Source organism: Centropristis striata, chromosome 19, assembly GCF_030273125.1.
Source record: "Centropristis striata isolate RG_2023a ecotype Rhode Island chromosome 19, C.striata_1.0, whole genome shotgun sequence".
Classification (NCBI taxonomy): domain Eukaryota; kingdom Metazoa; phylum Chordata; class Actinopteri; order Perciformes; family Serranidae; genus Centropristis; species Centropristis striata.
In genome coordinates this window covers 15,624,804-15,640,548 of record NC_081535.1, presented here as the reverse complement: position 1 = coordinate 15,640,548, position 15,745 = coordinate 15,624,804, and the positions used below count along the sequence as shown (strand labels likewise).

Genomic DNA, 15,745 nt, shown 5'->3' with positions numbered 1-15,745 from the left:
AATCTCTCTGTCAGTCAGGTCTTTGCGCTCTCTCCTCTTTTATCAATTATTCATTTTCCTCAACTCATATGGGTCTGATAGTTCAGAGTATTTACAAATTCTTCAGGGATGTTCAGACGTCTCCTCTCGTATTTCTCTTCTCAGGATGCTGCTCTATAGTTCTTCTGCCTTTCCATATTCAAATATAACTCTAAAACACACACACGTTTTGACTTCAGATCCACATCGGGGCAATGGACCGTCACTTCCAGTTTGCACAAATAAATAAACACATAACTGCTTGTGACAAAGCAACTTTTGCCACTAGTCTGTTTGTCTCCTGCAATTTTTTGAGGCAGGAAAGGAGAGGAAAAGGACAAGGAGCATCTTTCTATATCAGTCAAATTATAAAACTCTTCAAAAGAGGAGAGAGGAAATAGAATTTCTTCTTTCTTCCGATCAACAAGATCCAATCCTGTGTCTTCTAAGTATTATTTTGTAGCTTTTGGATTTTCCTCAAATTTGTTTTTGATCATATCCTGCTTATAGTTCTGGATGTTTTTTGGCCAACAACTGAAATTTATGTGCAGAATATTAAGCTGAAATTAAAGCTACACCTAGGACACATTCTCAGAAATGTTTTAAATGTATTAAAAGGACCATGAATGCTAATTTTTTACATCGCATGCACAGACTCTTATCCCACCCATAGACACTGCACGTTATATTAATGTGTTAATCTTTCTTTATGGATTAACACTAATGCACATCTTTGCATTTGCCTTTTATTCTTCATACTGATAACCTTTGCATTACTCCGACAATTTTCCATATTTCTGCACAAAACTGCCGTTTATAAGATTTGCACAGCTCTTCAATTTATATTTCGATAAATTGATACATTTTTCTGAATTTCTTCATAATTTTAGTTTAATTTTCATCTAAATGTATGTCTCTTGATTTTGGAAATACTTGCTTATATTGTAAAATTTAAATTTCACATATTTCTCTCCACTGTTTAACTTACGCAGCAAAATACTAAAACAAACTCCTTGCATGCACACATGTTAACATCATTAATGCACTATTCGTCACTTACCTTGAGAGAGTGGTGCTTGCTCTCGTGTAGAATCATCTCCTCAGATATGATGAGAGCTCGGCTGCACAGGTCAAGAGGCTGGAAACAGAGCAACAACATATTACAAAGTCAGACTGAGACATAGTTTGTTGAACATCATCTTGACGCTCATTCTATAAAAAGCGGCTACATATAACTTGTATTATTACCCTTAACCTATTTTGTTTCTTAAGATAAAAATAAAATAAAAATCAAGAATATAATATTATTTGTTGCAGTACCAAATCCATTTTGCTTTCAAAAATCGATCTCCTAAAGAGTAAGTCTTCTTTCTGCTGTGGGAAACACAACTGAAACTGATTGTATGAAGACAGAAAGAGAGTTTCAACTGTGAGGTGATATGTGTGGTCTGAGACACTGACTCTTAAAATGAACTAGTGCTGCAACGTGGGAGGAAGGGACTTCCTCTAAAGTGCAAGGTGTGACTAATGGCTTTAAGACCACAGCATAGAATATCTTAAACATTGCAGTAGGTGAATATCATACAATTAGTTTGTCATATCTTATCTAATTTTCCAAAATATATTCATTATAACAACTGTATAATGCATGTACATATGCAGAAATGAGAGCATTTTATTATGCAATGACTTAACATAACTTGCCACTGCATCCTAATTTTGACTATTTCCCCTTTAGAAAAATACAGTATTTCTAATTATCATACCGTGGAGAATACACGTATAAGTAAAAAAAAATTCTGCACAGAGCTAAACTTAGATACGAGAGAAACAAGTTAGACGGATAAATAAAGAAAAACAAAATAAGTGCTTTCATTTGATCAGTACAGTTCCTCATTTTTTTGTACTGTATCTAAAAGATAAGTTGAGAAAAAAGGCTGTCAAGTGCTGTAGCCTCAAGACAGAAACTCAAAAAAAAACATCTGCATATCTAAAATGTGCTATGTATGAAAATAGAGCCCTCATGACTTGCAAAATACAAAATGCTCAAACAGAAAGGGTAATGTATTTCACTGCAAGCCTTAAATGTCTATTTCCTTTTGACCTGAATGTGCTGGGGAAAAAAATTGTATCTAGAATGATACCATGTTTTGCGCCGTTAAATCTGGACTCCCCTGTTTCACCACTGAAGGTTGTGAGTTCATCATGGTGACCTAGCGGTCTATGAAGCACACCACATAACCGCTACAGGATGTCTAGAGTTCAAGTCCGGACAGGCCTTTGCCTGTCTGTTTAGAGCATAGTGATTATGTATCTTTTTTTTTTTTATTTCAATCGGTTTGAGATCAGAAAATGTAAACAATATAGGCAGACATTTTGGGAGATATGATTTTTTTGTCAGGGGTTAGATGAGAAGATTATTAGAGCTCTTTTGTCTGTCTGAAGCTAGACATAGGACACAGTTAGCTTAGCTTAGCATAAAACCTGTAAACAAAGGGGAAAAGCTGGCCTAGCTCTGTGCAATAATTGGCTTACCTGGACAAAGATGGGGAAGATAAGGATCTTGGGTGCCACTTTGACATACCCATAGTTGGCATGTGGAGTGTGTGAGCGGACAATGGTACAGTTCTGGTAATTGGCAAAGTTTGCATTCTGCTGTTGGTAGTTGGGTGCACTGGTGTTAGTGGAAGTGGACGCCTTCTTTGTTGTCTTGGAGTTGTTTGACCGGCGCAGGAAGCCAGTACGGCTGGAAAGACCCCCACCACCTCCTCCTCCTCCTCCTCCTCCTCCTCCTCCTCCACCACCACCACTACTACTACTCACACCTCCAGAAAAAGCACCCCCTCCACCACCCTGGGGCTGTGAACCAGGGGCCTGCCGTGTGGGGTATAACCTGGCAGCTGTGGGAGAAAAGGCAGAGGGTGAAGCAGGGCAGGTTAAAGACACAGATTACATATAATTTCTTGTGGAGTATAAAGAGAGATGAAGTACGCAGAGGGAGGAGTTTATTTGATTGGTCAAACAAACACAAGACTTTCACCCAGGAGGTCAGTGTTCATGTCTTGAGTTAGTTTAACATAACCTCTAGTTTTATTACATGGTTACATGATTTAGTTATGTAACGTGACAACGTGACAATGTCTTTTCCTTAAAATAGCAGAGTAGTATTGGCCTAAAAAGTATTGCCTAAACATACCCATGCAGCTCTGTTTCATAACATTAATAACATGGCTGTGATGTGTTTAAAACTGCAACTGTTCAACCCTGTCACAATATTAGACTCAAAGGTCATAGATGTAATTTAAAGAGTCATTGACTAACAACATAACATGGCGTATAACTTGGCAGCGTGGAAGACGAAGAAGAAGGTGAAGCAAGTGAGGGTAAAACACAGATTACATATAATTTCTGGAGCTATTGTGGAGTGTCACTCAACATTCTCCATTAAGCTCAGAGAGATCTAAATATTTTTGATATTTTGGTAAACACACTAATTCTAGTCTTTTCCAACCTACAGATGAAACCAGATCCACTTCCGTTTGATAAAAAACTACTGTATTCCCATGGAACCCGCACTCATGTGGATCCAGTCAAGTCATGTGGCACTGAATTGATTAAACAATTGATTGACAAAAATGAGCTCCCGGATCAGCAAACATTCTGTTGCTGCTGTTACCAGGGCAGGAATTTCACGAGGGCCATGGCCCTTGTGCCCTAGTAGTTTCGCCTCGTGCCCTTAAAAAACATTATCTGCCCTGAGGCCACGGTGGCCTTGATGCCCCGCCTGCACTGCCCCAGTTGGTTTTCTAGTCAACACAGCTTTGACACCTGCGACTTTTGAGGAAAACAACACCTTTTGATGACATTCACCATCAGTGGTGGTGGGTTTGATTCGAGCCTGGCATGAACCGCTCTGACGGGCTATAACGACAGTTTGACACAAACCTATCACCGGCCAAGCAAGGAGACTTCATCAAACGATCTAATCTGTCCCGCCATAGTCTCATGTGCTGCGCTATCGTCACATTTCAAGCTACTGAACGTTTTGTACATGATCTATAATATAAAGTTATTTTGAGTTGTGTTGCCGTTGCTCGGCAGTGTCTGTCACCCGTCAGTCAGTCAAGACCCTGACCCACCTCTCGGTCCTCCTCCGAGACATGCGCGCATGCACACACTTAAGCCTGATTTCCACCGGGCGCGTTACTGCAGCATAACGTCAGCGTCGCGTATGACGTTGCAAATAGGTAACACTCTAATCAATGAGAGCATTTCCACCGGGCGCGTAGCGTAACGTTACTGCAGCGTCGCGTCAGCGTCTCTACGCGAGCATTAGGTAGGACTTCTATTTCTCCGCGAGACGCTGCCAACTCGCGTGAATCTCAACAGAGCAGATCGCACCAGAAAGGAAGTCCGACTCAGATTCAGCGTAAAACACTTCCGCCCCTTTCAAAATAAAACACAATACGCAGTTCATGCAGCCTAAAACTACTTCACATCAACGTTATGTTATGACCGGGGCACCAGATCAGCAATCAATCAATCAAAGGGTCTCAGAGGATCGGCGACACGGAAGACAAGAGACTGATTGTTGAAGTGGAACATCATACAATCATTTATGACATAACATATTGTTTTTATAAGGATAGATGGTCAGATCAACATATCTTTCACCTCAGAGAAGCAAAGTAAGTTGGTTTTTGTTGTTGTTGTTTACTTTATACACACAGTTTATCCATAGACTGTATAAATAGAGTTTAAAGTTTATCACGGGAGCTTGCGGTCTCCCGTATGGTCAGGATTATCGCGTGATCTCGTTATCTCGCGTGTATACGGCCGGCTCGCTAAACTGACGTGCTGCTGCAGTAACGCGTCCGGTGTGAATTGACAAGACGCAGCAAAAACGCTGTGGAGACGTGCTGCTGCTGTAACGCGTCCGGTGGAAATCCCCAGTTACACGCGCACTCGTCCCCACACGATCGCTCCGTGTCTCACGGTCACCGCGCGCCGAACTAAATACTATCAACCTGTCCGGGCGGTCAGAGGTCCAAATGCACTGTTAACGAGCTAACATTAGCTAACAGTTAAAGTTTTAATCACACTAAACTGTAGCCGGTAGCCGGTAGCCGCGAGCTAACATTAGCTAACAGTTAAAGTTTTAATCACACTAAACTGTGACTTACTGTTTTGAATAACTTCCTGTCGCTAAACGCACGCAGCTTTCAAAATAAGAGTGCAGTGTGTTAACAGAATCGACCACAGAATTTACAAGAAGACTGTCAAAATAAGATGCCTTAAATAAAACATACAATAACCCTTATTCTCCTTTAAAATAATTCTTAAAATATGCAATGATTAAGATGAGTGTATATGATGGAATAGTTGCATTATAATGTGTGAGAGGCACCAAATTTGGGCTTTTATGGAAAAAATTCTAGCCAGCTATTTTTCCACACTGGCCGGCTACTCCAGGTCCTAGTGGAAAGCATGTTGACAGCAATTCAAAATGACAGTATAGGATAACGAAGATTCTATAATACGGTATCTCCCGACTGTGAAAAAAGTTATGTGAGGTGTTTGCTCTCATTTAGCTCTCAAAGAGCATGAGATTGATGGATTTTACTTTACAAGGCGAAAGTTTCAACCGAGACTCCAATCTTCCTCAGAAGCGTCATTACTAGTCCTTAAATTAGTTTGAATATGAAAGTGGACTTAAAATCATTGTTTTATTTTATGGCCTTGGTGCCCTGGCTTTTGGCCTTTGTGCCCTCAAAAAAATGACAACGCAAAAGGCCAAATGGCCTTGCCCCTAAAATGATGAAATTCTAGGCCTGGCTGTTACCCATGTTAGACCGAGCCTGGTGTGACTCTGTGGTTTGCACTGGACACATTTTAGTTGCTGTAGTTGTAAACTGAAAGTCTGTCTTTGAAGCTGCTGTCCACTCCCAGTGAAATAGTCTCCTACTGGCGGGAAGTGTGGTAGAGGGACCACAGGATACATTAACTAGCTAATTCTTGTCTCATTTGTGGTCTAATCAACAGTATTCATCCTATTCAGTTCCACCAAAGCTTTTGTTATATGGGAGTGGGTGTGGTTTAATCTAAAGGCTGTTTAGTAATATGACAGACACAGTGGGTAAAACAATCCACCTGCCAGCGTCTCTGTAGCTTATTTAACATGTTGTCTAAGAATAATCTTTTAATCTTTACAAAACGTGTTACAGGGACTGATTTGCTTAAACATGAGTGTTTTCAGTCAGCAAAGTTCAATATTTGCTCAGTTTATTTTTTCTCCATGGTGTTGGATAAGACAGAGGATACATATTTGATATTTTAAGCTGTCATATTGGCCAGGTTACAGCGAAAAAACTACACAAGGTGAGCATAAAATTGGCAAGTGTTCTTTTCACTTACACAGAGGTCTGTAGTCAAGTAATTTAACAGAACAGGATTTAAACTGCGAGCGTCAAAAGTATTAGCACCCACAGTATTTCTAAGGTCAGTTCAATTTGAGACTACTTCAGGGTGCCAAATGTTCAGCGAATTGAATCATATTCATTAAAATAACAATAACCTGTAATGTGAAGTGAAAAATTAGATTACCATTGGACGACATCCAAAAAAAGGCAGCTAAGCCAACTTAAACAAAGGCTTTCTGCCAAAATAATCAGCAGACTGACTCACTGTGGCCTTTAACAAAACACTGTACGAGTACGAACATGGACATTTCTTACCTAATGTTCCCTGGTTGTCTTGGTAAACAGGTCTCAAGATCTGAAAGCAGAATAATATTAAATGACGTTAATATTAAATAGGCTTGTTTCAGCACAATGAAAAGCGACATCTATACCTAGCCTAGAATGGAATAAAGCCAAAAGACTTCAAAAGAAGATATTAGATACTGTATGTTATTGTTTTATTAGGAAATTGATACTATAGCATATTGATAGTCCTAACACAATTTTGATCATAACTTCCTATGGTCCTACACTTTTTTTTTTTATATATGACATTGAATTTAGTGTCCAGGACTCAGCTGAGCCCTTTTGAATTGCGCTGGGCTCAGCGAGGCAGTGTCACAACAAATTACAATCAGCTGAGGGAGTGAAGACAGAAAGCTGCCAACACATCACGTTGTTCAGATTCATAGAGAAGGTGAACAAGGAGTCACAACTCCAGCTTCTCATGATAAATATCTCTAGATTTCTGTGGTGTGGGCTTTCCAAGCTCTTTGTTTGAGAACTAGAGTATTGTGTCGGTGTGATATGTCACCAACATGACCCATTTCCAAAGGGCTTTCAGTATATTTAGCCTGTGATGGCCACCACAGAATCTTACCAAATCCCTGCCTCCTCTTTTGTTTGTGACAGAAGTGGTGGCTGTTTGAAGGGGAATGTTTGTTCACTATGTTGGCATGTGCCTCTAATCTTTTCATAGAGGCGGACCAGACCACTCTACACTCTTTCACTTTTAGTTTCTTCATTCATTTCACTGAATCTATTTCTGTTCAAATCAATCTAATCTTATATTTGGGACTGGTCACTCCACTAGGATAAGCAAATAGATGAATATATCTAGGCTGAGTACATTGCTGGTTGTTTTTTAGGGTTGATTTTCATCATTTTATTTTGCTATTTTAATGGTCTCCCTCAGAAGAAAGAATGAGAGCCACAGAAAAAGAGAGACTGCGGGGGAAAACAGCATGTTCAGCCAGCATATTTTCACATCTAACTCAGTGAATGAAGGGTTTATTCAACCTACAAGAGTTGATTATTGTTAGAACAAGGGGAGGCCCAATCAAGCTGTGTTTGGTGAGGTTTCTTTTGTTTCTGTGGACTTTAAATGAAGGATCAGCTCGTCTTAGTTTGGTGAAAGAAAGAAACTTGGATTCAAAAGGTGTATGGTGGAAAATGTGTTAGAATATTTCCTTTTTTGACATTTTCGGTGTTACTTTTGTTTATTTCTTAGACTGTGAAAGCAGGGAGAGCTTGTGGAACATTTCAAACATGGGGATTAAATGAACACACCCAGCTGAAATCACACACAACTGTGCAAATATATCAGGTTGTTGGGCTGTCGGTGGCTGGTTGGAAAATTTTAAGATATTGCCCAACCCTTTGACATGCCTTAAAATGTCCACTAACTGAACCTCAACCTGGAAAGCATTCACAGATGAAGATGGACACTATATGAGACACACACAGACACATAAACATAACACACACGCACAGATCCAAGTTACACACACAGAGAAAGAGAATGGGAAATAGGAGAATTTAACTAAACTATAAACTCTACATATGACAGCAAAATGATTTAGTTGGTTAGAAATGTTTTGGAGGCAACTACTTAAAACTGAACCTATAAAAGACAGAGAGCTCCACTGCAGGAAGTGCCCGAAACAAGTCTTGAATCTTTTGCTTTAACATCTTTCTCAGCCTGAGTTGGTTAATGGGTTAGTTTCGTATTGTTGCAAGTTTTGTTAGCTGAGGAATTCAGTTCAGTCTTTTTGATTTAATGAGTCGTCTTTATTTTTGTTTTTATGATCAAAGCTTTTATCTCATATACATGACGTCACTGGATGAAAAAAAATAATTACATGTTGTATAAAATGTCATATACATGTCATACTGTGCATGTACATGCATGTTATACGGAAATTGCATATTGTGAAATTGACTAGTATGGGAACATGTAAAGTTTTCATCAAGTTTTTGTTTTTAAATGCCATAATTATTAGTTTTTAATATACTGATGTAGAACCCATGGTATCTGATATCTGTATTATAAATTATGTCAGGTACATATGCACTGTTTTCCTCATATGAACTGTGCTTCGTTGGTAGAATGTAATGAATGAAATACTGCCGAAGCTTCACATACAGTAGTACTGTACAGGCATGAAATATATTATAACAGCTACATATTATAGTGTATGTTATTGTCTGCTCTTGCTTTTCAGTCTATTACTGCATATCTACATTACCTGCATGAAGAGCATGCAGCATGTTCAGATCATGTCTTAAATCACAAATCAGTAACCCAGAAATACTGTAAACACAGTCCTTCTATCTACCAGCACCAGGGATGAAAGGTAAGGACACATATCTAGGATGAGCCACCAAGTGACCGTGGTGAGGATGAGGAGGACGAAGGAGATGATGAAGATGCAGTCCACCACCAGTCTGCGGTACCTGGCTTCCGGGGTTGATGGGGGCCAGGATGATGTAGTTGTCCCCGTTGGATGCCTTCACCCTTGTACCCTTCAGTGTGGCAGTGTGAGGGTGGTGGAGGTGTCGCGGTTTCCCGTCCAGCTCCTCGGCCGACCCCCCCTGGGCCCCCCACGCCAGGGTCCCTACGCCCACGCCGCTGCTATTCCCAGGTTCGGAGCCGTTGACCAGCAGCCTGCGGGCGGCGGTGGCACGGTGGTGGGCTGGGAGAGGCGGCACGGCTGGGGGGGTTTTACTGGTTCCAACATCTGGTGTACGCCTGCGAGTGGGTGGTGAGGGGGCGTCGTAGTTTGAGGTGGACGGCTTGTAGGAGGGCCGATGGATGAGGCCCTCGAAATTAGGCTTAGCTGAAGGGCCTGTGCGCCACACCACCAGTATGATTTCATTGGCACTGTTTCTAAAATGAGAAATAAAAACAATGAGGGACAGAATCTAAATGAGTGTACATTTTTAGTATATATTTTTGTTAAGCTGCAAATCTGTCAGTTAACTCTTTAATGTAATAATTGATTAATTAATATCTGTAAATTACTTCTGTAAATAATTTCAAGTGAAATTCAAAACTTTGCTTTTGCACAACTATGATATAAGAATTAATCTTAGAATATATTTGTAAATCTATTAGGGCTCGGCAATTAATTTTAAATTTGGCTTTGAATGGTTATGATCAAATTCATTTGCATTTAGTGATTATGCATTTTTTATTTAACTGTTTAGATATTATTTATTTATGTATCGCAATTTTGTACATGTATACAAAATTTGAAAAATAAATAAACATGTGATGTTTCCAAATCAATGAGTAATCATGTTAAAAACGGTGACCTCATTATTGGGATAAAAAAAAAAAAGTCTATGATTTGCCAAAATCAAGCAGCTCTAAAATCTATTATGTTAAAAAAGTATAAGTATATAGACTTCCAGCACACTGAAAGACTTTACAGTACAGCTAAGACAATGTTGTTGACTCCTGATAAATCACCGACGTCAAAACATCAGACCGTGCAGTAATTCACTTATCGTAAGTAGCTTTGGATAAAAGCGTCAGCTAACTGAATGTACTGCAGAGTAATTGCTACCTCATTTCCCTGTCAACTGAATTCTTACTGCTGCAGGCAATTTGAAGTTTTGAAATGAAGTATCTTTATACACTACAGGTTTTTTTCAGGCAATCATATACAGTCATGGAAAAAAATATTCGACCACCCTTCTTCCATTTCTTGTTATTTCAATGCCTGGTAAAACTAATGGTACATTTGTTTGGACAAATGTAATGATAAACAAAAATAAGAGTTTAATTTAAGAGCTGATATCTAGCCATTTTCCATGGTTTTCTTGATAATAACCAAAATCATTATCAAGAAAGAAGCTCAGATTGGTCTGTAGTCATGATACCAAAATAAACTGCAAACATTTTCGTGTCAATCAGCCCATAATCCTCTCTTGTGTTGGCCTCATTACCTGATAGCATGGGCCAAGTCCACACATTTCCACTGCTCCACTGGCTGACCATTTAGCTGCAGGAGAGTGTCCAACTGCTGCAGACCTGCCTGATCCGCTGGACCCCCTGCCAGAGTGAAGAGACAAAAAAGTTCAGGTCATTACACTCTCTCAAATGCTTTTCATGCTCCCCAGGCTATAGCTACTTCATGCATCAGGCCTATTTTGTTTAGTAATGTAACTAAAGAATGGCAAATCACTGTACAGATGAAGCAATAAAATAATAATCTGATATTAAGAGGCTTTGTTGTTTTCTGAAGTGAAATTCACTTGGCATTCCCTTTCATCTCCCCGCAGAGACAGTAACGATGTGATCAGCTTGAAATCCAGCATCTTGCTTGAAGACATGGCAGCAGGGTGGATGCCTGCCAACACGGGGGCTTGACTCCAAGTTGTCCATTTGACAGACAAGCTCCCTATTAGGTTCAACACCCTGCTGACTGAGCCGACGCTAATGCTAATTCTCCGGGCTACAACCGGTGAAATAAAAATAAAAATAAATCGGCCACAGGTGATATGAAATGTTTATGATATGCCAAAATCGATGTGCAACGAAAGCAGCCTTGGCAGTGATATAACCCATTACCATATTGTTTACAGAGTCTACCGCCTATAAATTGGAATATGGGAAAAAATCTATAATTTCTGACTTCAGAAGAAGGCCCTGCTTTGATACCATATACTCTTTATGTTGGATAAAAGTGTGCAGTCTCAAGCTGAGTTCATGTCATAAATATTATTAAAATTAGAAATGTAATGTTGGCAACCCTGAGAATGAAAATAAAATAAATTGCTTATACCCAGACAGAATTACAACCCAATCCACTTTGGTAAAGTAACTTTGTCTGCTTTTAAATAATATCTAAATGTATGATTTTGGGTGTTGATGTGAGAATGCGAAAGCTTCAAGGTTGAATAAGAAATAATAAATAAAACTCAAAACAGATTGTTCTGTCTTCAAGTATTTATGACAGCACAGGACCTTAAAGTTTAAACAGCAAGCTTTCTCTGGAAGTTTTATTCACACGGACATGTACGTGCAAAACTTGCCTGGATCAACAGCCTGCACCCTCACAGGGGAATCCGAGCAGATGGTGAAGCCATATCCATCCTTTCCTCGAAGGATGGTCACCTGCAGAACACAAAAACGCAGTCAGTTTGTGATAGGAAGACAGGACCTCTCTCTCTCTCTCTCTCTCTCTCTCTCTCTCTCTCTCTCTCTCTCTCTCTCTCTCTCTCTCTCTCTCTCTCTCTCTCTCTCTCCACCTGAGGACAAAAAGTAGCATGCTGGCAAAATAGTCAACTTCCTTCCTACAGGACGATAAAGTAGATTTGTATTCAGCTTCTACTTCCTATTAAAACTGTCTTGACAGCAGTTTCCCTGTGAACCCAATTAGCTGCGTTTGTGGGAAAAACAACTCCGAGAGATGGAGGAAAGACGTTCTTTGTCCGGTAGTTGGGGACTGTACCGAATCTGCCAAAAGCACATTGGCTATTTATTCAGACGTATGGACAGCGTGTACAGTTGGTATGCAAAAAAATAAATAAATCCCTGACAGAAAATTTGCTGTGAAAACAAACAGTCTCTCTCACACAAAAAATATCCACATTTCACAACTATATAAATGTTTTTTTTTCATGGACACAATCAATGCTTCTGCGCTTTTTTCCTATGTTGTTCCCACTGACATTAATAATTTACATACAAACAGCAATTAACTGCATATTAAAATGTTTTGGGGGCTGTAATTTGCCATCCGCTTTGTTTTTGTGTGTTGTTTAGTTGTGATGTCCCTCCCTTTTTTGGGTGTGTATATCTGGAAATTTTGACTTTTATAATTTGGATACCATAGAGACATTAAGTAAAATGTGATCTGTCTTGAGTTTGCTTAAACCGGTCAAACTGTTTTTTTAATATAAAAAGCCGCTTCGAACAGGATAGTAAGCTGTTGAGCCTTTCTAAAGTAGTCTCAGTGTTAAAGTACAGTCCACACACACATACAGACAGAGACAATACTGATGGCTCTTTCCCCATTGTCTCTCTTTCTCTTTGACCCTGCATCGTCAAATATTCAGTACCTGTGCCCGAAAGTCTGAGCCAAAGTCAACAAAGTTCCATCCAAAACATCTCACTTTCCATCTCATCTGCTGACAACCAGGGGCCCAAAACACACACACACACACACACACGCACAAACACACCGCCCCACACAACTCAATTTGCCTTTCATTTCTCCTTCACTCTAGCAGAGAAAAACATGTATGTGCAGCTAGATTACAGTCCACCCATGAGCAAGATGCAGCGACTTGCAGGAATGCGGTGATTATTCAGAGGCCCGAAGCCTGTGGTGACCCTGAAATGTCGGGTACGATTCCGGTTTCTTATAGTCCAATGATTTTATGTGCCCTGTGTCACACTGTTTGGGGACACAATTCCTTAACCATATTTCCCTACCCGTAAGTCCCTTGAAATTTTCTGGGCCTTAGTCTATTACCAAACTGGCACTGCTGAATAAATAATTGCCACGCAACAGACAGCCCACCTTGTTACCTGCTGTTAGAAATAAATTAGGATTGTCATTTGTTTTTGTGTGCATGTACCCTCCTTGATGTGTTAATATTTGATTGACCATATTATATATGCTGAGGTTGTTGCCTTGTCCTGTGTGCATATTTTTCTATGAAGACAGACGGATATCACCTAATCAACCTTGAGCCTTGCTGTGTGTCAACAACAGAGAAACGCAAGAATGAGAAATACAGAAAGTGACTGTAGGTAAGGAGAGATGAAAAGATTACAAACAGGGATGGAAAAGATAAAAGATGGATTAAATAGAGATAGAAGAGGGCACTGGGACTTGAGACAGAGCAGATGACAAAGACAAATCGAAGAACAGATGGTATGAAAACAAACATTCACTGGAATTAAGGAAGATAAACAACAGTCAGAACATTTTGAAAGATGAGCTGAAGATTTAATATGTGAGAGAAAATATCGAAAAGCAAAGAGTGCGACTCACAATGAGCAGAAATGAGAGAGGCATCGATCCCTCACGTCTATCCATCTATGTCTGTGTTTTTCTTTTATCAAAAGCTGTTTCAGCCACTGTGTCCTTTTTCGGGGAACTCTCAGAGCTGCCTAATTTGGACGGATTCATCCAAACTCCAGAGCCTTTACAGCGTTAATTAAATTTGTAAGCGGAGTTGAGTCCAGCCACTTGGACTCTTCTGGTCTGCCTGAAAAAAAAGCAGTCCCATGCCCCTATTTTAACTTTCAAATGAAAGCAGAGGGATTATTTTCAAACTGGAAGACTAAAGAGGAGACTAGACAGGGAATACTGCAAGTAAATCATGATGAATGTTCTTTTAAGTGAATATTTTTGTCCGTGCATCAATCACAAGATGTATTACTGAAAATTAACGAAGATAAATTAATGGGAAAAGTTCCCCGCACACATTAAATATTTAAGTTGTATGAGCAGGATCTTATTGATGAATTAATAATTCAATCAAAGGCACTGTGGCAGAACTGGCTAGACTAAAAAGAAAGATTTAAACTTACTTGTAATGAATTTAGATGTACCCAGAGGAGGAAAATCCATGTTTAACATTATGTGTTCATGCATGTGAGACAGCTTTTTCCCATTTTACACTCAGTGCTCCACCAGCCTTTTAGACATGACTGCATGAAGCTGGGAGCAGAAATCCTGCCAGTTTCTGATGATCTCATGATTGCACTACATGCCATGTCTTCTTTCCAACAGTGCAGCAGAGGAATGGTAACATTAACATTGCAGGCTGGTCCGCATAAACGGAATGAAATCTACCACCCACACGCATGGTACACACATGTGGTTAGATAATGTTATCTGTGTGAGTATGTTCGGAGGACAGCACAACACACATCATCACATCATGCTGTATTTTTGTCATGCAAGCAAAACACACACAATTTGTTTTTCCTATTCTTTCATCCCAATCAATTTAATTATAGTCAGTTTCATCAAATTTGATTCCCCACGTCTTCTAACGTGCAATTCAGATGTGCACAAAGTGGCTTATGTAAGAAGAGTGGCATCAGCTCGTATCACAGCAAATATTCTTCTCCTCTCCTTCATTCCTGCTATCCTTCCCTCACTATGTGAACAATAAATAATGTAGAGGACAGTAAGCTCATTCTCCCCTCTCAAGAAACACATCCCTTGAATCTCCTGCACTCGCTTACAGCCAATTATTCCTTTCCGGATGTTTTGAGCATGCAGTCAAAAGTGCATTTTTTCCCATGCATTAGAAGCAAAATATCAGTTAATTTGCAAACAAAAGAATGATCACAATATGTTTTGTTTTATACAGTTTGACAGCTGACTACAGCATTATATATTATAGAATTAAATTGCAAATTGAATATGAAACTGTCAATCTTCCCTGTCGTTGTACTTTCCTCCCATTGCTCTCTGTAACACAGACACACCTGAGGCAGCCTACATCCAATGCAGAGGTGGCACAGCCCGTGGATGGTGTGAATTACACCTCCACCTCCTCCTCTTCCTCCTCCTTCTCCAGCGTTCAAGTCTGCAGCCAGCACACACACACTGCGGCGGTGACTTTCCACCTGGCTGGCCCCTCTGCAGCCCGAGTATCTCCACAGCTTCCTTTGCGCCGCTGAGTGCGTGCTCCTGGGGCTGTGCTCCGATGGCTGGGTGGATTTAAGTGTGTTATGAATCATCTCAACAGTGACAGCTGCCTAAAGAGCGGCTGGGGTGGATTTAGTCTTGCAGTGTTCAAAATGTCCAGTTTCCAGGTGACGGTCCAGTTGAGTAGTGGTTGGAGATAATAATATTGCGTCTCACCTTGCTGGAAAACAGACAGGACTCTGTCGAGTGTAACAAAGATGTGTCCTTGGAGACTTTTTTCAGCTAAACTGGCCCCTTCCTGCAAATGAGTCTAGATTCAATTTTCTGCTAACAGTCCTTGCTGCAAAATTGGCGTCACTCTGC

The 15,745-nt window shown here is 40.0% G+C and overlaps 1 protein-coding gene across 1 annotated transcript in view; it reads right to left on the bottom strand.

Annotated features, from left to right (window-relative positions):
• rgs3a (regulator of G protein signaling 3a) overlaps window positions 1-15,745 on the bottom strand; it is a 177,932-nt gene that overhangs the window by 103,345 nt on the left and 58,842 nt on the right. Inside the window, 6 exon segments of the mRNA XM_059358232.1 lie at window positions 1,079-1,156; window positions 2,554-2,918; window positions 6,753-6,792; window positions 9,213-9,645; window positions 10,710-10,815; window positions 11,799-11,880. Coding sequence (XP_059214215.1) covers window positions 1,079-1,156; window positions 2,554-2,918; window positions 6,753-6,792; window positions 9,213-9,645; window positions 10,710-10,815; window positions 11,799-11,880 — 1,104 coding nt within the window.